General features: G+C 42.6%; 1 protein-coding gene across 1 annotated transcript; it reads right to left on the bottom strand.

Annotated features, from left to right (window-relative positions):
• Positions 1 to 10,655: 10,655 nt before the first annotated feature.
• Positions 10,656 to 22,441, bottom strand: LOC114923231 (zinc finger protein 420-like). The gene is made up of 4 exons (XM_029285937.1): positions 22,418 to 22,441; positions 20,957 to 21,038; positions 16,589 to 16,783; positions 10,656 to 13,527 (listed from the first exon to the last, which is right to left on the bottom strand). Exons 1-4 carry the CDS (start codon positions 22,439 to 22,441, stop codon positions 10,664 to 10,666), a joined length of 3,165 nt encoding a protein of 1,054 aa, XP_029141770.1. The 3' UTR covers positions 10,656 to 10,663.
• Positions 22,442 to 25,734: the final 3,293 nt, after the last annotated feature.

Here is a 25,734-nt window from a genome sequence, read left to right as displayed (position 1 = left end):
CTCTGCAAAGCACATTACATCAATATTATTATTATGGAGCACACTAAGCAAGATTTTCACCATAATTGTCTGAATAAGCCACAAGTAGCTTGACTACATTGTAACTATGTCACAGGGGCCGATTTACACAATCTGCCACAAACGAAGCACATACAATATGGCTTAGCATATGGAGAGAATCCAGACATTATTGAAAAGGATCCAAATACCTGCAACAAACACAAATGTTGATTTTGGTTTAGTGCCTTCATCTTTCAATGAAAGAAGATATTTTTCAGTATATGATTTAGGCACTATCACACTAGGATAGATACAGCTTATACCACTTCTTGGAAACAGAGGAACAAACAAAGTCTAAAACTAAAATGAACATAGCCAAGCCACTTAATTTTTAATACACAAGAGTAACTATTTTGCGTGAACCCTTTTGTCCAGATTTTCACTCCCAGAACTAGTAGCCCAATTGAACCCCTGAACAGCTCATTTCCTCAAGCCCCTTTTCCCTCCCACCCGATAGCAAACTTCTTCCCCATCTCTGCATCTCTTACTAGAGCCACCTCTGCAACAGCCATCTTTCTGCCAGGAATTTGGACTGATCCCGAAGCCAGTGTGGTATCTTTTAAAGCCTGTTGAACATGAGAAGGAAAAACATTCAGATTTTTTTTTCTTCAGCTGTTTTCTGCCAGTTCATGCATTATTATACAAGTCACAGAATTACAGGGTGAGAAGGGACCATGGAGATCTTCTAGTCCAATCCCAACTGTGATCACTATGCTGTTCAATCTGTATGCTGCTTGCGACTTTATAGGCAGGACAAAAAGCAACATGCTTGGTGAGTTGTCTATGAACTCTTGGCTCAGTTCAGTTGTGGGTGCTCCATCACTGGAGCTTTTCAAGAAAAGTTTGGACAACCATTTGTTCTGGATGGGATCAGGACTCCCTGCTTGGCAAACTTTTTCAGAAGGGGTTTGCCATTCCCACCTTCCTAGGGCTGAGAAAGAGGGACTGGCCCAGGGTCACCCAGCTGACTCTCTCCCGCTTTCTACCTGATGCCTGCACCGCTGCACCAAATCGTGTTGTGATGAGAGTTATCCTATCGGGGGCTACAATCCGGGCAGCAAAAAGTTTTTTTTAAAAAAAACATTATTTTTGCTGCTCTGAGGATGTTGCGCGGATTGTGGCCCCTCAAAAAAAGCCAGAACGACGGGAAAGAGCTGTTCCGCTCCCGTCCAACTCAGTCCTGGTGCTTTCCAAATGCAACCCCTTCAAGTAGCGGTGGCGCCCGAAATATAATAATAATAATAATAATAATAATAATAATAATAATAATAATAATAATAATAATAATAATAATAATAATAATAATAATAATAAAAAGTTGGAAGGGACCTTGGAGGTCATCGAGTCCAACCCCCTGCCCAGGCAGGAACCCTACACCATTTCAGACAAACGGCTGTCCAGTCCCTTCTTAAAAACTTCCACTGTTGGAGCATTCACCACCCCACCCCGTTTCCTCAAGCCCCCTTCCTGTCGCCGTCGGGCGGCTTTGGAGAAAGGGCTCTGCGGCCCTTTCACAGGAGAGGTCCCCCCCCCTTTGGGCCGCTGGACTTTGGGGCAGCGCGGGCGCGGAGCTTCCTCCCTTCACTCACCTGGGACCTCGAAGGCGCCGAATCAAGGAGACGGGCTGGCTCTGCTCTCCGAAAGAGGCGCGGGGGGCCTTTCCCTCCGCCCCGCGTTCCTCTGGGCGAGCTGCCCCGACTCCAGGCAGCCTCATGCCACTCTTCCCGCCCCGCGCAGCCTTCGTCGGGGCCAGCAGGCAGGTCAGCGGCCAATGGCCTCGGGCGGCGGGCGGCGGGGAAAACGCTGGAGCCGGAGCCCTCTGGCGGCGAGCCAAGATGGCCCCCTTGGTTTCCTGCGGGCCCGACGGGGCGGCAGGTGGAAAATCGACAGGTCCGGAGTATATCCCAGCCTTGTGAAAATGTACAGGTAATCCTTTCCTCCGAGCCTTGCTTGCCCTTGATTCCTCTCCAATTTTTCAGACGACAGCCTTTCTAATTGCAACGAGCCATTAAAATCTACCACGTTGATCTCCCTGGGGGAAAATTACATCTGCGTCTGCTGAAGTTTCCCCCCACCCCACTTAATGGCTAACAAAATCCATGCTCTTTTCTCCACCTGAGAAGCCAGAAAAGCATTTTCTAAGTACGTGGGCATGGTCCTCTTTTTGTTTACCCCAAATACTCTTTATCTCTTCTTTTCCCAGCTAGTAATTTGGATTCAAAAAGCTCAGAAAAAGAACTTGGCACTTTTAGTAATAGATAATATTGGAGCATACAAGTAGCTCCTGAGATTTTATTAGGTTGCTTCGTTTCTATTAATTTCCTAGAATTGGGAAGTTTCTAAAAGGGCACCTGGAAAGCTCCATTTGCATACTGATCGCAAGGCTAGATCATTTCTGGCAGGATGCCAGCTAATCTTTGGTTAAGGGAATGCAGGCTTACTGAATTAACACAATTGTCTTGAGTGCATTGGTCTAAAATCCAAGCACAAGCGAGCCAGTCAAATTTTATTGTAACACAGCATGCTATACAAACCTAATTAGTTAGTTTTGCTTTCAAGCTCTTGAAATTTCCAGTCTTGAAGAGCAACCCAATATAGATCCTGTTGCACACCTCCCAAATATATTGTTTTAATTTGATGTACTTACTATTACAGTCTCTATATTAAGGTGACCAACTTTTTTACAATGAGGAGGACACAAAGAAATCGAAGAAAAAAATATGAATAAATAAAATTAATTATTAAAACTGAAACAATAACATACAGTAAGTGAATAAACTTTAAATAAAATTATACATATTTGGAAATTATTAAATAGATAATGAATTAATAAAACGTGAATTATTGTGCTCACCCGTGTATGAGTGAATATTCACTGAGAAAGAAGTGAGTCTAATGCGTGCGTGCGTGTGTGCCGTGTCATGTTTCGGTAAGAAGTAAACAAAGCCACTTGCGCAAAGCGCACTCTTGCGCACGGCGCACTCTCTCAAAACAATTCTGTGCGGAGCGCATGCATCTCATAATTGCGTCTCGTCGCACTGTATCGAGCCTTGACGAATCGTCATGTCAAATACAAATACGTCACATCACATGCAACGGATCAGCTGGGCATTGATGGAATACGGAGATTTACAGATTAATCTTCAAATATTGAAAAGGAGGACATGTAGGAGGACACTTTTCGAGAGAGGACAGATCTTACAAAAGAAGGACTGTCCTCCCTAAAGGAGGATTGGTCACCTTATCTATATGATAAATTAAAGGGATTCTTCCTCTTTTAGGTTAAGCCTTGAATTCCAACATCTGTGTAAGGTTCACTAAAAGTTGTCCCAATTTCTTCCTATTTGGCTTTTTTAATCATCTTTAAAAGCTGATCTTCAAAACCCAAATTAAAAAGTTCTGAGTTAGAATATCCATAGGGTTTTCCTGCAATGTTGTGTGGACAAATACTATGTCCAGAAGAACTCTGTTCCATCCTTAATGAATTTTCTTGTATCTTATATTTAGATGAAAGAAACAAGTAGTTAACAAAACTCTGCTGGAATGGAATCTTTTTTTTTTCACCTTGAAAGGCAAAACATTTTATAAAAAGCATAAATGACTCTGCCTCCTTACCATGTCCCATTTCTGGTGGGAGTTGTTCTTTCAATTTTGATTCAGATTACCGTATTTGCTGTAGTAGAGCAGGTAACAAATGTGGATGGATGGATGGGCAATATTGAAAGCAGGATTCTGTCTGTTCTTGGAGCAAAAGAAAAAAGGAAAATTCATGAACAGCTGACTCCTCCAAAGCATCTGCAGAACACGTGAAGTGTTAATACCACTTTACAATGCCTTGGTAAGGCCACACTTGGAATACTGCATCCAGTTTTGGTCACCGTGATATAAAAAAGATGTTGAGATTCTANGGTGAATGCTCCAACACTGGAAGTTTTTAAGAAGAGACTGGACAGCCATTTGTCCGAAATGGTATAGGGTTTCCTGCCTGAGCAGGGGGTTGGACTAGATGACCTCCAAGGTCCCTTCCAACTTTACTACTACTACTACTACTACTACTACTACTACTACTACTACTACTACTACTATTATTATTATTATTATTATTATTATTATTATCAGGGCTTTTTTTCTCATAGAACGCCCAGAACGGAGTTCCGGCATCTTTTTTGGATGGAACCTTGTAGGGTTGTATGACGTGTGAGTTCCAGCATTTTTTTTTTTTAGGAAAAAAGCACTGATGATGATATTGATGATGATGATGATGATGATGATGATTAAGACAGGCATTTACTGCTTTGTTGTAGTGTCTCCATCCTGCAGTTCTTGATTTCTGTACTCCTGTGGACAAGTCCTTTCAATCAAAGCTGGTAGGGCTAAGGAAGGCTGACTCCAATTCTTTCAGAGATGTGAACATGCATAAAAAGGAATAAGAGTTGATACTTAATAGAGAAGAATCATATTGGTGCAGTAGATATCTGAAGTGTTCGCAGTAGTGATTTTAGAAAAGACCGCAGAAACCACGCAGAATCGATGCATGTTTTATAGCTATTGCTGGAGCATTTACTATATTTCTGTGCTTTACAATATTTTCATTTACATTCTTTCAGCTTAATTTCCAAATATTTTAAAGAGGTCTTTTTTAGTACATTTCAGCTGAAATTTCTAAGGGGCTGGCCGAAGAATAAAACAGTTCCTGTTAGATGTCCATGGAGATTCTCAATCATCCATGGCTGTCCCAAAAGTGCTTTTTCCAAAAGGCAACTGGACTTTCTTGGTTTTTATGTTTTACTTCTCATCCAAGAAGCTTCTTGGATGAGAAGAAAAATGTTTTCAAAGAAAAAAATCAAGAAAGTCCAGTTGCCTTTTGGGAAAAAAACACCTTTAGGAGTTCCTGTTTGGCATAGCATAACATAGCCCATAAAAGCAAAGCAAAACATTCAATAAATCAGGAAAAGCAGAAATAAGATTATTTATTAAAGCCCACAAGAATATTAAGAGTGATTAGGATAGTCGTTCCTTGGCGGTAAAGAGAACTGAATTTGTTCTGCAATGATGGTGCCATCTGTGGAACAGGTCTTCCTTCCACTGTCAGAGGCCATATTTGTTTGTACAGGGAACAGATTCCCTCATGTATATCACGTGCACAAGTCCACCAGTGAATAGGCAGTTTTTCATGAACATACATATACCACTGATCAAAAGAGATGTGATGGTGCAGTGGTTAGAATACAATATTACAGGCAAACTCTGCACACAGCCTGGAGTTTGATCCTTGATGGGCTCAAGGTTGACTCAGCATTCCATCCTTGCGAGGTCAGTAAAATAAGGACCCAGATGGTTGGGGGCAATATGCTGACTTTGTAAACCACTTAAGAGAGAGCTGTAAAACTCTACGAAGCGGTATATAAGTCTAAGTGCTATTGCTATCCTAGTTTACAAATCAAATGAACCTTGAGTCATATAATCAAAAATTGAAACTCCTGGGTGAACGGTCCTCCATGTCTGTGGGAGACAGGACTTACATGTTTTGCATCAGCATTTATAGGCACCAGCATTGGTCTACTGTAGCATGAAAAAACATGGAGAACCTATTGAAAAAAAAAGGATGGTATTGTCTGATAACAGGTATTTCTCAGATTTCATTGTCGCTGTAACAATCTTGTGAATATTAGTATCACAGAATATAGAACTTGGAGGTCTTCTAGTCCAGGGGTCCTCAACCTTGGCAACTTTAAGACTTGTGGACTTCAATTCCCAGAATTCCTCAGCCAGCTTTGTTCTAGTCCAATCCTCTGCCCAAAGCAGGAGTCCTTATACCCTTCTGGACAAATGATTATCTGATCTTTTATTAAGAACCTCCAGTGATGGGGAACTCACACAATTATCTTGTGATTGTTCCACCTTTCGAAGTGATGTTTGAATCCATTTTAAATTGTTGCAGCCTCCTGCATCCAAGCATTCCCTGGAGCATTCCTACGTTTTACAATGTTGTTTGCCCAGCAGGTGCCCACAGTTCCTGCTTCATTTGTGAAGTGCATGGTTAACAGTGGAAACTGCATTTAAAGGCAACATCACAAAGATCTCTTTTAGTAGTGTCAAAAGTTCTTGCACAAATGATACATTTTTCTCTCAAATCAGCCGTGTGTTTGTGACATCACATTTCATTGTGGAACTATAAAGTCACGACTGAAACACCAGCCATTACTTTATAGCAGGGGTCTTCAAACTCGGGCCTTTTATGACTCATGGACTTCAACTCCCAGAATTCCTCAGTCAGTGCCTGGCTGAGGAATTCTGGGAGTTGAAGTCCATGAGTCATAAAAGGCCCAAGTTTGAAGATCTCTGCTTTATATGGAATTTGATGTCACAGCCATAAAGAGCACTCATGTAATGTTTGAACCCAGATGTCAGGTTTGTGTGAGAAACTTAACAACTTCACATCAGGAGCTAGAAGGGTTGATCTGCAAGAGCGCCTCAGGCCACAAAGACATGAGACTGGAATGGCTGTATGTATAATCCATCTATTGGCAAAGTGGAACCTGACAAAAACTATGGCAGGAGAGATACCCCCCTCCCCCCACTATCTTTTAAAGAATAGCCAGCCAGCTTTGACAAGGATTGCACAGAAAATAGTTGATCCCAGAAGACATGTCTATCAGAATCTGGACTCTTGAATTCAGCACCTTTCCTAGAATTGGCCTCAAAATTGGCTGGGGGGGGGGGCGGAATCATGCATCTGTGGGAAGGGCCAAAAAAGTGAAGATGGTGGCCATGACCCATACAATTCAAGCCCCACCCCTTTTGCTTGTTTAAAAAGGTGGGGCTTTAATCACATGATCGTGACCACCATGTGACCCTCCACATCAGGGCTGACCAATCTGAAGCAGCAGTTCCTTTAACTCAGTGTTTCCCAACCTCAGCCATTTTAAGATGTGTAAACTTCAACCCCCAGCTGGCTGGGGTATTCTGGGAGTTGAAGTCCATACTTTTTTTTTTTTTCAATAAATTTTTTTATTATTTTCATCATAAAAAGAAAACATACAAATATAACACAAATATAATATAAAACCCACATCCCCCACCCCCCCACCCCCCGAGACTTCCCAAACCTAATCCCAGGATACTATTCAAATAAAAGTAAACTAATATTAATATCCCTAACTCCACAAAATATCATTCTACATAAGTAGGTGAAATATATATATATGAAAAACAAAAAAAAGTTAACTAAAAACCTAAATTATATTCCACCATGCTATGCTTTTTTTGGATATAAGCAATCCATCTTCTCCATATTAAGAAGTCCATACTTTTTGAAATGATTTAAGGTTGGGAAACACTGCTTTAATTGGTTAAAATACCGGTGTGTTACCACTTTGTAACTGATATAAAAAGCTGCGTGTAAGCCTTAAAACAGACTTAGCCTAATGTATAAATAAAAGAAAAAACACTTCCCACTTAAAACAGGAGAAAATAGAAAATTGGTCCAGCCTGCTTCACAGTTGCTAACTGCAGTCCCACCCTTCTTGCCATCAGCTTTGCCCCTGTTCCTTTAACACCATTAAAATAGGTTCTCCTAATCTTTGTAACCTGCCGGTAGTCTGAAACATTTGCTAGTTTGACAATCAGCATGGCTTGGACTGCGTGGCTGGGATTTCACAGTACACAAGTGATGCTCAACTTGCAACCATAATTGAACCCCAATTTTTTGTTGCTAAGCAAGGCAGTTAAGCGAGTTTTGCTCCATTTTACAACCTTTTTTGCAACAGTTATTAAGTGGCTCACTGCAATGGTGCAGGGGATCTTCAAACTTGGCCCTTTTATGACTTGTGGACTTCAACTCCCAGAATTCCTCAGCCAGGGCACGCTGGCTGAGGAATTCTGGGAGTTGAAGTCCACAAGTCATAAAAGGGCCAAGTTTGAAGGCCCCTGAGTTAAGGGAATCATGCAGTTTTTAAACGAATCTGGCTTCCCTCGTTGACTTTGATTGCTGGAAGCTGGCCGGGAAGGTTACAGATGGTAATCGCATGACCCCAGGACAGTACAACTGTCATAAATACATTCCAGTTGCCAAGAGCCTGGATTTTGAACACGTGACCATGGGGATGTCACAATGGTCATAAGTGTGAAAATTGGTCATAAGTCACTTTTTTTAGTGAATGGTCACTAAACAAATGACTGTAAGCCAAGGACAATTTGTAGACCCATAGCACATCAGTGAGGTAACGGTAAATCAGAGGAAGTAAGATGGCAAAAAAGGGGGGGATTTTAAGGGTCAAGAAGGATAGCACCATGGACGGGAGGTAGTTCCTGAGTTTTATCTGCAGAATAATTTCCTGGGGCTCTGCAGGGTTTTCCAAGGCAAAATAAGAGGAATGTTATCCTTCCCAGCATGGTGTCCTTCAGATGTAATTTCCAAACAGAATCCCCAACTCATCTGGCTAAAGAAATTAAAAACCACAGAAACAGGATGAGTTTCCTCTGGCTTCTGACAGGATGGGTCATATTCACTACTTAATACTTACCCAAAACAGATGAAATTCCAATCCAGGTGCCACACGATAATACTGAATCCCACAACAGGGCTCATCTCCACCACACAAACAGAACACAACTCTATTTGCAGAGAAAGTCAGCACTTTATTTCTGCCCAATCCTTGACAAGATAACTTATATCAGCATGAGACCCATGCTGGCTGGGGAATTCTGGGAGTTGAAGCCCACATATCCTGAAATGGCCAAGTTTGAAAAACACTGCTTTGAGTTAAAAGCTACATTCAACTGCCTAAGTGTTGTTACAGTTACAGCTCTGAAGAAAATTCAGTGTAAACCTCCCTTGGTTGGCTCAGAAACACAAACCAATACAGCAGTATTTCTCAACCGTGGCAACTTTTAAGATGCATGGGCTTCAACTCCCAGAATTCCCCAGCCAGGGATTCTGGGAGTTGAAGTCCGCGCATCTTAAAGTTGAGAAATGCTGCAATACAGTATGCCCCTCTCAATTCCTCCATTATTTCAGCTAGAAATGCAGCTGCCTCTGGATTGCCAGTGAAAACAAATCCCATTTTTCGCAGGCATTTTTTTGTTCAGTTCTGTTGCGTGACAGCACTGTCTGTGCCATTTACTTTTCTGCTAGTGTGAATAAATATGCTAACATTTCAATGAAACCCAGCCTTTTGACTCCAATTATCCATCTCACCCCAAATAAAATCCGGAAAAATGGCTGCAGAAAACAAACATTTTATAAAGAACTGACACTAGAAATAATGCAACTCACGCTTTACTTGATAACCTGTAGCAAATTGCAATTCTCCCAATAAAACAGCTACAGTCATAAAATGTCCATGCAAGATTCCCGACTGACAAAAGTTTTCATTTAAAACAGATTTCATACAATCGTTTTAGGGTCCTTACACATTATTTTAAAAAAATCCAATTTTTCTGACTTATACTTCAGTATTTCTTAATTCACCGTAACACTGGGACTTTCCACTTTTATTTAAAATTAGAGAATCTTGATTTTGCATTTCGGTATTTGGTATCAGTATAATACTGTGACTTTCCACTTCTTGTGGCTTCAGATCCTTTACAGCTGGTATCATTTCAAGCAAGCGTAACTGAAAATGGTGGGGACATCGTCCAAGGAAGTTAACTTTTCATTTTTGTTTGTAAAACTTCTACTTGCAACCAAGAGAGCATACTAGTAGATCTCCCCCGTTTAAGATAAAGCCTGCATCTTCCTTGCAGTTCCAATAACTTGAGATTCCTTCTTCTCTATTGTGTAACAACATGGCAGTGGTACCAGCAGGCGAGAGGGAGAGAAAGTGTGTCAATGAACTTCTGAATTACTTTACCAATGGTAAAACAATGGCTTTCAATTTAAAACAGGTTCTAAAGTGTATGGAAAACTGTTTTGTATTATTGACTACAGATCCCAAAATGCACAATTCCTAACATTTGGAAGATTTAGAATATTTGACCCTTGAATGTCTTCTTTGCGATGCGAAGTGCATTGGAAAAACTTCACGTATTTAATCTGTTTTATCATTCACTGCATAAACCAGAAGTATTTTCATTATGAAAAACAAGACTATAACCTTCTCACCCACGCTTAAAATATTTTGACAAAATTGTCCTGTGTCTCTTTTTTTTTTTTTTACATATGCACGCTGCAGAAGAGGAATTATTTTAAACACATTTGCTTTTCACAATGGGAAAACAATATTAAGAAATGAAAGACAGCTCAAACCCATCGTTGCCTTCACTCTAAACTGTAGGATCATCATCAATGCTCTTATCATTTTTTCCAGCAGCCAAGTTCTCAGTCAGGTCCACTCATTCAAAATAAACGGAGCCTCTTTATTTACAGGCTCTTCGTGATAAGGATGTTCATTTTTGGAGCAAAGATGTCTGAATGATTCGAGATTGGAAAGCTAAAGTACATTCAAAAATCTGTTTCTGAGGTAGCTAGTCACTGGGCTTAGAAAGAACCTGGGAATTTTAAAGGTCTGGGTGTTTCAACCCAGACCTGTTCCAAAAGGCCTCCAACCTTTATGGACCAGAAAGGTATCCCGTTTCTTCACCCACAAGTGACAAAGACACCTTAAAATTTCTGATCGAGCTGATCTGCTTCCTGAGGGTCCTTTGGCAGACTCGTTTTGTAATGCAACTCCAAATGTTTTTTAAGGGACCATTTGCTGATATAACTTTTATCACACACTGCACATTTATACGGCCTCTCCCCGGTGTGGGTTCTCTGATGATACCGAAGAATTGTGCTCGTGGTAACCCTTCGGCCACAGTAAGAGCAGCAGAACGGCTTTTCCCCTTTGTGGGTCTTCTGATGCTTATCGAGCGAGTATTTCGTCTTCAAGCATTTCCCGCATTCTCCACACTGATGAGGCCTCAGATCTGAATGGGTTATCTGATGCTTGTCCAGGTCTTTAGCGCTGCGGAAACTTTTCTCACATCTTGGACACTGATAGGGTCTCTCAGGAATGTGGACTTTCTGATGTCTTGTAAGGGAGTATTTATCTCTAAAGGACTTCCCACAATTAGAGCAAGTATATTTCTTTTCCTGCAGGACCATTCCCTGTTGACCAACACTGGGCAATTTACCTAGGAAACACCAGTCAGCTGGCTCTTTAATGGCATGGTTTCCCAAGTTGCCTAAGAAAACTTCCCCGTTTTCAGAGGACCCTGGGGGACCTTCCTCCGATTGGACTCCCTGTCCTGTGTACACCGAACCGTTGGTCCACTGCTGGAGCTCTCCTTTTACAGGCCTGTCTTGACCTTTAACCCCTAACTCAACGTTCCTGAAAGTCTGACTGTCCGACTGTTTAGTAGCATTTTCTTCTACGCGGGGGCTTTGATGATTGGGGAGGGGCGAGCTGCTCCTATTCCCAGAACCTTCAGGAGGTTTTTTTTCCTTGTGGACTCCCTGGCATTGAGAGTGGACCGAACTGGCAACCTGTTTGTCCACGCTGTCGTCGCTACCGCTAGCTTGATCTCTGACCCAGTCGTCCCCAGCCTCTTTCCCGCCAAGCAAACTGTCTGGATCCTCTTTCACATGCATCTCCTGATGCCTCCAAAGGGAGTACTTTGTTCCAAAGGCTTTCCTGCAAGTAGGGCATTGGTAGGACCTGGTCTCCGTGTGGATGCGCTTGTGCCTGCTGAGGGAGTAACTGGTTCGGAAGGCTTTCCAGCAGAAAGAGCACTTATAGATCTGCCCTTCTACGTGTATTTCCCGATGATGGGTGAGGTTGTACCTGTAGGCAAAAGCTTTCCCGCAGATGTTGCAGATGTACGGCTTGCCTTCCTTGTGCAGCTGCTGATGTCGGCGGAGGGCCGACGGGGTCCTGAAGGCTTTCGTGCAGAAGGAGCACTTGTGCTGGTAGAGCTGGTCTTCCAGATGGATTTCTTGGTGGTGAGCAAGGGTGTACCAGTAGACAAATGCTTTCCCGCAGATGCTGCATTTGTAAGGCTTGCCTTTGATGTGGATCTGCTGATGTCGACCGAGGGTGCTTTTCGTTTTGAACCCTTTCCCGCAGTAGGTGCACTTGTGCTGAAGGGCCGGTTCTTTGCCGCCACGGCCTTTCTGCAAGTCTGGGAAGAACCAGCCGTAGGCGGCATCCTTCCCCTTGTGAGCGTTCCTTCTGGACCGGCATTCCGTGTGGATGCGTTGGTGCCTCCTGAGGTTATAATGAGTCGAGTAGTCTCGCCGGCAGCCTTGGCACTGGTAGCGGCTCTTCTTCTCCTGCGTTTCCTGCCGGCCAACGGGCAGTGTTTTTCCCCCGAGGCCCTCCCAACTGGAGGCGTTTTGAGAAGATGGCGCCTCTTGGTGGCTTCTCAGGTGATCCGCGAAACATTGGCCGTCCCTAAAGCTTTCCCCACATTCCGGGCACACCTGGAGGTTTTTCTCCTGGTCCGTCTTGGGCTCGGAGGCCAGCGGTGAACTTTTGCAGACGGGTTTTCCACAGTCGAAGCAAGTGTTATCGTTCATTTCCACGTGGGTGATCTGGTTTTTAGTGAGGGGAGGACCGTCTCCCTTGGGGACTTTCCCTTCAGCACTTGGTTGCTGCCTCACACAAACATTCTGATGATTAATAAAAGCTTTCTCCTGCTTGTAAGACTTCCCGCAATGAGCACAGCGAAGGGCGCGCCCCACCCCAGCGTTTCCTTCGGACGCGGCACGAGGCAGAATGTCGGGGTTCAAATGAAGTCTCTTGTGTTTGACTGGGGATGGTTTTTCCTTGCAGCCGTTTTCATCGTCCAGGCTTAGAAAGCAGTGGCTCTTCCCGTGGTTCTTTGCTCGGTGCCTCATGAGGTCCTTCTCCTTCATGAAGCCTTTCCCACACACAGGGCACTTGAAGACATGCTCCCCTGAGTGAGCGGTCATAAGATGCTTCACGAGGTGCCTGGTTTCCGCAAAGCTTTTCTCGCAGGCAGGGCACGGATACGTCTTCTCACCGCTGTGCATCTCGCGGTGCTCCGTCAGAAAGGCTTTCGTGGCAAAGCTCTGCCCGCACTCACGACATTCCCAACATTTCTTTCCTCTTCGTTTTTTATGCATACTCTCTTTATGTAAAATCAGGCTGGTTTTCGCCAGGAAGCACTTGCCACAGATGGAGCACCGAAAAGGTTTATCTCCGCTGTGGACTTTGAAGTGTCTGATGAGGGATGATCTCCTGCCAAAGCTTTTCCCACACACAGTGCATTCATTCTGGCTGTCTTCGGTATTAATTCCTTGCTGGCTGTCGCTGCCGGCAAGAAGGCCTTTCTTTTTTACCTCAGCACAATTAACACTGGGGCGAGAGTTCTGCAGGCGGCTGTGCTGAATCTTGCACGCTTTCCCCTGCCGCTGGACGCTCTCCCATTGGCCTAGCAAAGCAGCCCGAGGCTTCCCAACCCGCTGGTTCTTCCACTGAACGCTCTCCTCCTCTTCCTTCTCGCTTGTGACGTCATCGTCTGCTGGGAGAAAAGCAGAAAAGAATGTTTCCAGACAGGCAGTAAAGATGCCACCTGTGGTGGGCTCCCCAGTTAAGAGTGGAGAGTGGAGTTAAGAGGTTGGCTAGCCTGGAATCCCTGCAGGGCGGGAAGCGACAGAGACCAGACACTCTTCTCCCCACCCCCCAACCTGCCAAATCTCTCAAGGCCTCATCTGCCTGTTCCCGAGATGCAGTTAGTCTGAGAAGATTAATGTCAAGTGTAAGGAACCAGAACCGTGAGCCAATCAGTTAATAATAATAATAATAATAACAACAACAACAACAACAACAGTAATAGTAATAGTAATAATAATAATAATAATAATAATAATAATAATAATAATAATAATAATAATAGTAATAATAATAATAATAATAATAGTTGGAAGGGACCTTGGAGGTCATCTAGTCCAACCCCCTGCTCAGGCAGGAAACCCTATACTATTCTGGACAAATGGCTGTCCAGTCTCTTCTTAAAAACTTCCAGTGTTGGAGCACCCACAATTACTAAAGGCAGGTTGTTCCACTGGTTAATTGTTTTAACTGTCAAGAAGTTTCTCCTTAGTTCTAGGTTGCTTCTCTCCTTGATTAGTTTCCACCCGTTGCTTCTTGTCCTGCCTTCAGGTGCTTTGGAGAATAGCTTGACTCCCTCTTCTTTGGGGCAGACCCTGAGATATTGGAACACTGCTATCATGTCCCCCCTCGTCCTTCTCTTCGTTAAACTAGACCAGGGGTAGGCAACCTTGGCTCTTTTATGACTCGTGGACTTCAACTCCCAGAATTCCTGAGCCAGCATGGCTGGCTCAGGAATTCTGGGAGTTGAAGTCCACGAGTCATAAAAGAGCCAAGGTTGCCTATCCCTGAACTAGACATACCCAGTTCCATCAACTTTTCCTTATATGCTTTAGCCTCCAGTCCCCTAATCATCTTTGTTGCTCTTCTCTGTACTCTTTCTAGAGTCTCAACATCTTTTTTATTTACATCTTCCCTATTTACAGGTAATCCTCAGCTTACAACCACAACTGTGCCCAAAATTTCTACCGTTAAGCGAGTTTTGCCCCACTTTACCTTTCTGGCCACAGTGGTTAAGTGAATCACTGCAGTTGTTAAGTTGGTACGGTTGTAAAGTGAATTTGTCTTCCCCGTTTGACTTTGCTTGCTAGAAGGCTGCCAAAGAGGATCACGTGACCATAGGACACTGCAACCGTTTTAAGTACATGCCAGTTGCCAACTGTCCAAATTTTGCTCACGTGACCCTGGGGACGCTGCAACGGTTGTTAAGTGTGAAAAATGGTCACAGGTTACCTTTTTTGCAGTGCTGTCACTAAACAAACTGTTGTAAGTTGAGAACTATCTGTACAAGAATCTCACCAGACTAATTGCATTTGTCTTGGGAACAGCCAGAGGACAGATTCCTTTCTTCCTTCCCTGCAAGAATTCCAAGCTAACCAGCCTCTTAACTTCTCTCTCTCTCACTCACACACACACACACACACACACACACACACACACACACACACACACACACCATTCCAGCTGGAGATTTCACCACATCACCAAAACGGGATACGTTCCAGATTGTAAGGCAAAATCAGGCTTGGGCTTTGAATTTAGGAGGAAAAAATTAAGATTCGTGCCGTGAACATTTTTCTCATCTCACAACAGGAACATTCCAGGTTATTCAGCCATATCAATCCTGACATTTAAAGACAAAAGCATGCAATTTTAGACTGATTTAATAGATATAAGGAACGGTTGCTGGAATTGGGTATGTCTAGTTTAATGAAGAGAAGGACGAGGGGGGACAGGATAGCAGTGTTCCAATATCTCAGGGGCTGCCACAAAGAAGAGGGAGTCAAGCTATTCTCCAAAGCACCTGAAGGCAGGACAAGAAGCAACGGGTGGAAGCTAACCAAGGAGAGAAGCAACCTAGAACTAAGGAGAAACTTCCTGACAGTCAGAACAATTAACCAGTGGAACAACCTGCCTCCAGAAACGGTGAATGCTCCAACACCGGAAGTTTTTAAGAAGAGACTGGACAACCATTTCTCCGAAATGGTATAGGGTTTCCTGCCTGAGCAGGGGGTTGGACTAGATGACCTCCAAGGTCCCTTCCAACAACAACAACAACAACAATATCATCATCATACCTAATTTCCAAAAACCAAAAAGGGAAAACAAATTAACTGGATCTTAGTTCCTAAAGTTAAGTAATACTTATTACGATTTTTACAAACGATTCATGGCAATGAATATACCTAACACTTTCTCCTCCTTCTCTTTTCCCCACAACAACCCTGTGAGGTGGGATGGACTGAGAGAGAGGGACTGGCCAAAGTCACCTAATTGGCTTTCATGGCTAAGAAGGGTCCATTACTTACCATCTTCTAGTTTCCAGGCCAGCACCTTAACCATGTACCGTAGTCCTCGACTTACAATCACTCATTTAGTGACCGTTCAAAGTATCAACAACATTGAAAAGTGACTTATAACTATTTTTTTCACATTCACGACCGTTTCAGGTTCCTCAGTGTCAATTGACCTTCTGACAAGCAAATTCAATGGGGAAGCCAGATTCACTTAACAACCATGTTACTAACTGAACAACTGCAGTGATTCACTTAACAACTGTGGCAAGGAAGGTCGTAAACTCGGGCAAAACTCTCAACTGTCTTGCTTAGCAATGGAAATCTTCAGTTCAATTGTGGCCGGAAGTCAGGGGACTGACCTTTAACCAGGGTTTATCACCACCTTGATATTCTAGGACAGGGGTAGGCAACCTTGGCTCTTTTATGTCTCGTGGACTTCAACTCCCAGAATTCCTGAGCCAGCATGGCTCAGCTCGGAAACTCTCCCTTTCCCCTCAGCATGGCTGGCTCAGGAATTCTGGGAGTTGAAGTCCACGAGTCATAAAAGAGCCAAGGTTGCCTACCCCTGTTCTAGGTAGACATCTATAGATGAAGCCATTTCTGAGGACAGAGAATGTCTGAAGCTACAAAGGTGACCCCAGGGGGACGCCAAGATTTAGGGGCAACCCTGACCTGAACTTGATGAATCTGAAGTGGGCACGCTCACGGGACTCCGGTAGGAATTCCACCAGGTTCCTGCTTCTGGCCATTTCTTCCGGGCTTCTTTAACCAGCTTTTGATCAGTACCATTGCTGGAACTCTGAAGTCCTTCCTGTCCTCGTTTCAGATGCGCCAGGAGTTCAGATTTTTGAAGCTGAAGAGGAGAAGCTGAAAGAGAGAGAGAGACAGAAACAGAGAGCAAAGAAGCAAGTGAGCTAAAGTATATATTCTTCTGCTGCAGAAAACTTATAAACAAGCAGAGGCTTTCGTGCAGGCAAGAGAAGAAGCTGGCGACGGTAGCATCCCTGCTCACATTATTTGCTTTATATCAGGGGGCGCGATGGCTCAAGTGTTAAAGACGTTGAGCTTGTCAGCTGGAAAGCTGACTGTCTAGGATTGAAATCTGACCTCCCGTTCCTGCCTCAGCTCCTGCCCATCTAGCGGTTTAAAAGCATGCAAATGCTAGTAGATAAATAGGTACCACTTGGTGGGAAGGTTAACAGCGTTCCGTGTGCCTTTGGCGTATACCCACGTCAGCCACATGATCACAGAAAACGTCTTCAGACAACCCTGGCTCCCTCAGCCAAGATAGGGAAAGCTTTACCTTTGCTTTATATCTCACCTTTTATAATAATAATAATAATAATAATAATAATAATAATAATAATAATAATTAAAAAAAAAAGTTGGAAGGGACCTTGGAGGTCATCTAGTCCAACCCCCTGCTCAGGCAGGAAACCCTATACCTTTTCGGACAGATGGCTGTCCAATCTCTTCTTAAAAACCTCCAGTGTTGGAGCATTCACCACTTCCGGAGGCAGGTTGTTCCACTGGTTAATTGTTCTAACTGTCAGGAAGTTTATCCTTAGTTCCAGGTTGCTTCTCTCTTTAGTTAGTTTCCCTCCATTGCTTCTTGTCCTGCCTTCAGGCGCCTTGGAAAATAGCTTGACTCCCTCTTCTTTGTGGCAGCCCCCCCTCGTCCTTCTCTTCATTAAACTAGACATTCTCAATTCCAGCAACCGTTCCTTATATGTTTTAGCCTCCAGTCCCCTAATCATCTTTCTTGCTCTTCTCTGTACTCTTTCTAGAGTCTCAACATCTTTTTTTCATCATGGTGACCAAAACTGGATGCAGTATTCCAAGTGTGGCCTTACCAAGGCATTGTAAAGTGGTATTAATACTTCACGTGATTCTCCACCTCTAAAGAGTTCAAGGCAATACACACGGCACCGCACTTCATTTTCATCTTTACAACAATCCTAGCTTGAGAAAGAGTCATTCTTTCAATGAATGTCCATAGAAAAATAAAAACTTGAGCCTGGCTCTCCCCCATCCCAGTCCAACTCCCTGCACCTCCCACAATGCACTGGTTTTCAGTCTCCTACCAATCCAAGGTAGCTTATCTATGAACTGGATCTAAATAAATGAAAGGGGGAAAAATCTCACATAAAGGTCTACAACTTTGCAAAGGTCTACAACTCCTCCAAGGGAAGGTCATATGCCCTCTAACCCAGGGATCCTCAAACTTGGCCACTTTAAGACTTGTGGACTTCAACTCCCAGAATTCCCCAGCCAGCATTAGTCTCTGGCTAGTTTTCTGGCTCTGCAAGGCTACCAATCCAAGGTAGCTTATCTATGAACTGGGGCAAAAGTATGCTTCTATCTATCTCTGGCCAATATGGAAGAAGACAAATCCTGAGACATATATACATATGTGCAAGTGTACATACATCAAAAAGAAAGACTCCAATAACTTTTGTTACCTAGCAAAATAAGTTTAAGGATGTAAATCTTCCCTCTCTATTATTTTCTTACATGCAAACAATTGCATATTTTCAAAATTCAACCAGGCAACTGTCAGAAGGCCCACAAATATATTGGAATACCAATTATATAGGTAGTCCTCGCCTTATGGCCACAAATGAGCCCAAAATTTCTATTGGTAAGCAAGACAGTTGTTGTGAGTTTTGCCCCATTTTATGACCTTTCTTGCCACAGTTGTTAAGTGAATCACTGCAGTTGTTAAGTAACATGGGTTGTTATGTGAACCTGGCTTGTCAGAAGGTCGCAAAAGGTGATCGCATGACCTTGGGACACAAGCAACTGTTATAAATACATGTCAGCTGTCAAGCGTCTGAATTTTGATCGTGTGACCATGGGTCGTAAGTCTTCCGTGTGGATGAAAAACAGTCTTAAGTCACTTCAATGCCATTGTAACTTTGAATGGTCCCTACACAAACTGTTGTAAGCCAAGGACTATCTGAATGCACTGAGCCGCATTACACATTGCAGGCAATTATACAACTAACTTAAATTTAACTGCTGATAATTAAAAAATTTAGGTATATAGCATACTGCAGTGGTGGTGAACCTATGGCATGCGTGCCAGAAGCGGCACTCAGAGCCCTCTCTTGCGGGCACACATGCCATTGCCCCAGCCTTGTCTCCCCGTGACCCCCTCCTCTCCAGCAGCCCCCCTGAAGGAGACTCGCCCTCGAGCGTGGCCCACACGGAGCAGCGCAACCAAGGACATGGCAGCCAGGCAGCGTAGACAAGACTCTGCCCTCACACCCCATCATGCAGTTGATGCTGCAGGGCACGGGCAGAGGGTGTGGCCGCCATAGCACTGCTGGGCTGCCTGGGCCATCTGTTGCGGGCCCTGGAGGCGGTGAGTGGTCCTATGGGCAGGCGGGGCGGGGGATGGGGGGAGAGCGGGGACGGGCAGGGAGGTGGAGCGGGGGCAGGGCAGTTTTTGGGCACTCGGTCTCTAAATCATAGCATACTGCATGATTTGCCAAGAACCTCTGAGATTGATCTAAAAGGAACTCAAAGTGGTATCCATATTTTTATGTTTTAAATTACATCTTTTTAATGTTGCAGTCCTGAATCCATTTTATTATGTTATGGGAATTTTGTGTGTGTGTGTGTGTGTGTGTGTGTTTGCTGCTTTTATCAAATAAATTTCAATTATTCTTAATTTAAATTCTTTTTCAATTTCAGTAGAATTTATAGTGACAGATCTCATGCTATATTTTGGTATAGCATATAATCTTGTTTTATCAACAACTACAGATCATTTTAGGAGAGCAAATGTTCTGCGCGATTATTTATTGTTACATACAAATATAAATTAATGCAAATACTACAGGTGATCCTCAATTTATGACAAATCTCTTAGCAATTTTTTGAAGATATCAATGACTTCTCTGGGGGTACTTACAACCTGGTTCCGAACAGCTGGGGACCCAGGCCATATTACCGGATTTGGGGCGCTTGGCAATCAGTCCATTTGCATCCTCTTACAGTCATGTGAATGGGTTTTACGACGTTTTTATCAAAAACTGGTATTTACTTCTGGTCTTTGGCAAAACCGGCTATAGCAAAGAATTGGTTTACTTAGCAACCACCACAAAAAGATTGTAAAATCGGGGTGATCGTTTTACGATTCTCACAACTACGGAACATAATGGCCAGGCTGCCTTACAGTCATTTGTCAAGGACTATCTGAATGTAGCCTTACACGTATTACTGAAAAAGACAGTTCACTGACTTCTGATAAAATATGAGCAAATGTTGTACACAAATTCGGCATTAGCTATATGGATGCCATAAAGATTAAACTGCTTAGATTTAATCAATTTAAAACAATGAATTGCTTAACTGGACTCATAATTAGTTGGGATTTAAAAAAAAAACCTAAGCATTTAAAATGTTTACTTATTCATCAAAGCAGTTCAGGAATAGATGGGGCAGTTCTTTCTCATAAGGTCTTATGTTTGTAGCTTTTTTAAAAAAAATATAATGTGGCTAAAAAAATCCACTTAGATTAAGTTCCTAAATCTGAAATCCTAAATCTGAAAGCACATTTTTCAAACAGAAATAAGCACATTTCTTGGGAAGACAAAGTAAATGGGTTTGGCAAAAATAATCAAGTCAAAATGATTTCTTAAAATATATTTTATTTTGGCCTTGGCATTTTATGCCAACTTGGCAACTGTAACTTGAATACCATGCTTTAGGCTTAATGATAACAGTTCAGTTATAGTTTATTCAATAAATGTGATTTAACTCAATATTTGAATCTATCGAATGACTATTACCTATTTCTAACTCTTTGCTTCTACAAACCCTTAGAGTTAGGTTGATTGAATACCATAAAGTTTATTTTTCAGTCAAATTGCTTAAGGAGGTAAACACATTCCCCAATTAAATTTAACTCTGACTATCTCATGCACAACTTCTATGGTTTTCTTGGTAAGTATTCAAATCCAGTCAGGACAAAGCCAGTTTATGTTTGTGGTGCTACAAACAACAAAAACAATAGGTAAAAAACCATCTCACCTCTGAAGATGGTGTTATAACTCTCTTGCATCACTTCTCTGTAGAGTCTTTCTTGATCAGAGCCTAAGAGATCCTGCTGGATCTAAATAAATGAAAAGAAAAAAATATCTCACCATTTGCAAAGGTCTAGAATTCCTCCAAGGGAAGGTCATCTGCCCTCTAGCCCAGGGGCCCTCAAACATGGCCACTTTTAAGACTTGTGGACTTCAACTCCCAGAATTCCCCAGCCAGCCATGCTGGCTGGGGAATTCTGGGAGTTGAAGTCCACAAGTCTTAAAGTGGCCATGTTTGAGGACCCCTGCTCTAGCCATTCACCCAACACCGCTCCAGTGAAGGTACATCTTCACCTATTGGTTGAAACTACATCACAACCCTAGCAAACTGACCCATCTAAATAGAGTATTGACAAGACAACTGCTAGTCTTCCTGAGAAACAGCAATGCAAAAGAAATTAAGCCTCTATGGTTTCTCCAATGATGCCATTTTAATCTTAGATCAAGAGGTAAAGGTTCTTAGATATAGAAGGTCAAACAGAAATTGCTGCTTCCTCTCAGAATATAATTGTAAATAATCACTTCTTAGGGTCTAAACCAGCCTCATATTTATATCATATAGCCCACATTTAGAAGAGCCTTATTTTCAGCTTGATTTAATGAAGAGAAATATAGGAAAACCCCATATGAAACCTAATACAGTCCCAGTGATAAGATCGATGATCGCCATAGAAACACAACCATTTTGTATTATCTCGTGTGTGTGTAACAGGCTCATTAGCCAAACGCTTGGCGTTAGAGACTATAAGAACGTGATTCTCAATCCTAGCTGTGTGTGTGTGTATGTGCGCGTGCACGTATGTATATATGAGAAAAAAGCAATATATGCTTTTTTTTTTTTACAAATAACTCAAGGCAGTGATCATATCCAATACGCTTTCCTCCTCCTATTTTTCCTCACAACCACAATCCTGTGAGGTGAGTTGGGCTGCAGAAAGTGACTGGACCAACTGGTTTTCATGGCTAAGGTGGGACTTGAACTCATGATCTCCAGTTTCTAGCCTGGTGCCTTAACCATTATATCAAACTGATTTTTTTTATCATTCTATAACCCATCCAGGGTCGCTCTAATAGTGAGGTGGGTGGTATATAAATTTAATAAATGACACAGTCTATGTTCTTCTGTACTGCACGTTCTACAGGGACATTCACCACCATTTGATTACCCGTCCTTTATTTGAATTTCTGGGGCACTCTGATAGCTTTTATTTGCACTATGTGTTAAATAATCAAGATAAATTTATTTCTTTAAAAGTAGCACAATTTTGCTACATGCCCCAAAATGGTTGCTAATAGTTCCTGCTGTTGGGGATAGTTTTGTGTTGTTCCTTTTGTTGCCTGTATTTTTATTGGTCAATGACCGAAATAAAATTCTCTGTCCGTCTGTCTACATTTGTCACAGATTTACCTGTGCAGAATGTGCCTGGGCCATTTCCCTCTGAAGTAGCTGGTTGTCTTCGCAGGAAAAATATCTGGATGTCAGAAAGAAATAGTGCAGAGCTTTCATTAAAATTGCCTTCTAGGTAGACACCAAAGTCCCTCCCCCACTTTTATACAGTAGGGCCAGTCCTTATCCTGCTTGTTAAAAAGAGAACTTAGATAAGAGAATGAGAAAGGCATTATGTTGCTCCAGACTCCTAAATCTACATCTGAATCCCCTCAGGAAAAAATCAGTTTCTTCCATCTTTCTTCCTCAAAAAGACAACAATCTGATTATATTGTGACCTCCACCTATTTTGGACTACAACTCTCAGTATCCCACCAATGGGCCACCAGCCCTGCAGGAAAAAAAGAGAGGCAGAAATGAAACTGGCAGAACAAGCTACAGACAAACCCTACTCCCTTCCAGCACTGATGATGTTACCTAGTTGGGTAATGAAACATCTACAAGAATACCACCAAGCTCCAAGAGGGACAAGGACCCCACAATTCAACCCTGAGCTACAGATATTCTCTTCTATTTTGAAAAATGAGAAAAATCTGCGAAAACACACATGGAAATACTGATAGTCCTCTACTTAGAACCATTTGTTTAGCGACCATTTGAAGTTACCATAGGATTTAAAACAGTGACTTATGATCGTTTTCCCACACTTATGACCATGGTCACCTGATCAAAATTCAGGCCCTTGGCAACTGGCATGTATTTATGACAGCTGCACTATCCCGAGTCATGTGATTACTATTTGTAATCTTCCCAGCCAGTTTCTGACAAGCAAAGTCAATGGGGGAAGCATGATTCACTTAATGTCTGCATGATTCACTTAACAACTGCAGTGATTTGCTTAACATCGGTGGCAAAAAAGGTTGCAAAATGGGGCAAAACTCACTTAACTGCCTTGCTGAACAAAGAGGAACGATGGGCTCAATTGTGATCGTAAGTCGAGGATTACTCCTACACTTAACTCAGTGAGATAGGCCATCTCCAAATTTGATATACAAAATAAATAAATAAATACATGAATACACCAGGCTGAGTTCACCACTCATTCATCTTTCAGATCCTTCTCGTCACCTCTACCATTAAACCTCTTTGGTGAAGATGGGTCTTGTGTCTACCTATATTATTACCTATTATAAAGCGGTATTAGTACCGCTTTATAAAACCCTAGCACAGGGGTAGGCAACCTTGGCTCTTTTATGACTCGTGGACTTCAACTCCCAGAATTCCTGAGCCAGCCATGCTGAGGGGAAAGGGAGAGGTTTCCAAGCTGAGCCATGCTGGCTCAGGAATTCTGGGAGTTGAAGTCCAAGAGTCATAAAAGAGCCAAGGTTGCCTATCCTTGCCCTAGTAAGACCACACCTGGAATACTGCAGCCAGTTTTGGTCACCATTCTACAAAAAAGATGTTGAGACCTTGGAAAAAGTTCAGAGAAGAGCAACTAAGATGATCCAAGGCCTGGAGACTAAAACATACGAAGAACGGCTGCAGGACTTGGTTTTGGCTAGTCTAAAGAAAAGAAGAAATAGGGGAGACATGATACCAGTATCCCAGTATTTGTTATTCTCCAAAGCACCAGAGGGCAGGAGAAGAAACAATGGTTGGAAACTGACCAAAGAGAGAAGCAACCTGGAATTAAGGAGAAACTTTCTAATAGTGAGGACAATTAACCAGTGGAACAGCGTGCCCTCAGCGCTCCATCACTGGAGGTTTTTAAGAAGAGACTGGATAGACACCTGTCTGAGATGATATAGGTTCTCCTGCTCGAACAGGGGGATGGACTAGAAGACCTCCAAGGTTCTATTCTATTCTATTCTATTCTATTCTGAGATGATCCATGGCAGAGAAAAAGGCACTACCCTGTTATTTTCCAGCCCTTTTAATGGGGAAAATCTATACAGATAGTCCTCAACTTATGACAACTGAGCCCAAAATTTATGTTGCTAAGTGAGACAGTTAAGTGTGTTTTGCCCAATTTTATGACTTGTCTTGCCACAGTTGTTAAGTGAATCATTGCAGTTGTCAAGTTAGTATCCCGGTTAGTAAATGAATCTTGGCTTCCACGCTGACTTTTTTTATGACCTTTCTTGTCAGTTGTTAAGTGAATCACTGCACTTGTTAAATTAGTATCAAGGTTGTTAAGCGAATCTAGCTTCCCCATTGACTTTGCTTGTCAGGTTGCCAAATGTGATCATGTGACCCCAGGAGACTGCAACCGTCATAAGTATGGACCAGTTGCCAAGCATCCGAATTCTGATCACGTGACTGTGGGGATGCTGCAACAGTCATTAGGGTGAAAACCGGTCATATGTCACTTTTTTCAGTTGTAACGTTGAACGGTCAATAAACGAATTGTTGCAAGTTGATGATGACCTTTATATGTAAATGAAAAGCATGGGATGCTGGGTTGGTCCATTCAGGAAAAAAAAATACAATAAAAATCATGCCAAGATGTTTTAGGATCATGAGTAAATCTGGATGCTCAGCAAAATAGTGAATGGGAATGGGGAGATTAAAAAAAAATTCTCATTACTGAAGCCACAAAAGCATAAACATGTTCCTCATAAACATCTGTTCTTGGAAGAAATGGTCAACCCCTGAGAAGCTGCTTGCCTTCAGAGGGCATAAAGCAGGCTGGGGAATGTCTGCAGAAAGAGGCTACCTTAGCAGATCCCCCTTGAAAGTTACTTCATAACCTTGGATTGAACAAGGCCTCCTGCACTCACCTACCTGACAGGATTGTTGCAAAACGAAGGAAACTACACATCCTTCTTAATACAATGTACGCCCTTAATTGCCTTGCAGGCAAGATGCAGTACGAATAGATATTTGTTTAGATTAAGAGCGATTAGGGCTCTTGTCCACCATGACTAATAAGAGATTTCACTTCAATCTGGAGGTAAATGTGCTGGATTTTCTTTAAAAGGCAGAGAGGCTGAATAGCCATTCATTTTTTTTTCTCTCCCAGCATTCCTTGGGGCAAACTGCATAGCACTTAAACAGGGCCTAATTCAATTATATTTATCATTTCCTCCAACACCCCTAGTTCAAGGCTGCAACCAGATGCAGGCTTTATGACTTTAGCAGCAAGCCAGATTTAATTCCCATCCAGTCTGATGAAGAGTCCTGAAGGACTCCAAAGCTTGCCCACAATTTTAGACTTTCTTACTGGTCTCAATAAGCAGACTGGCCATTCAAACGCTTTTGGAATAAGCGTGGGTATTTACCGTCTTTCGTTTTCCTCCCTTCCTCCTTTTATTTATTGCCTCCTCCTCCTCCTCTGC

Source organism: Protobothrops mucrosquamatus, unplaced genomic scaffold (genome assembly GCF_001527695.2).
Source record: "Protobothrops mucrosquamatus isolate PMUCROS unplaced genomic scaffold, P.Mucros_1.0 scaffold2553, whole genome shotgun sequence".
NCBI classification, from domain to species: domain Eukaryota; kingdom Metazoa; phylum Chordata; class Lepidosauria; order Squamata; family Viperidae; genus Protobothrops; species Protobothrops mucrosquamatus.
This window is presented reverse-complemented; position numbering and strand designations above follow the sequence as displayed.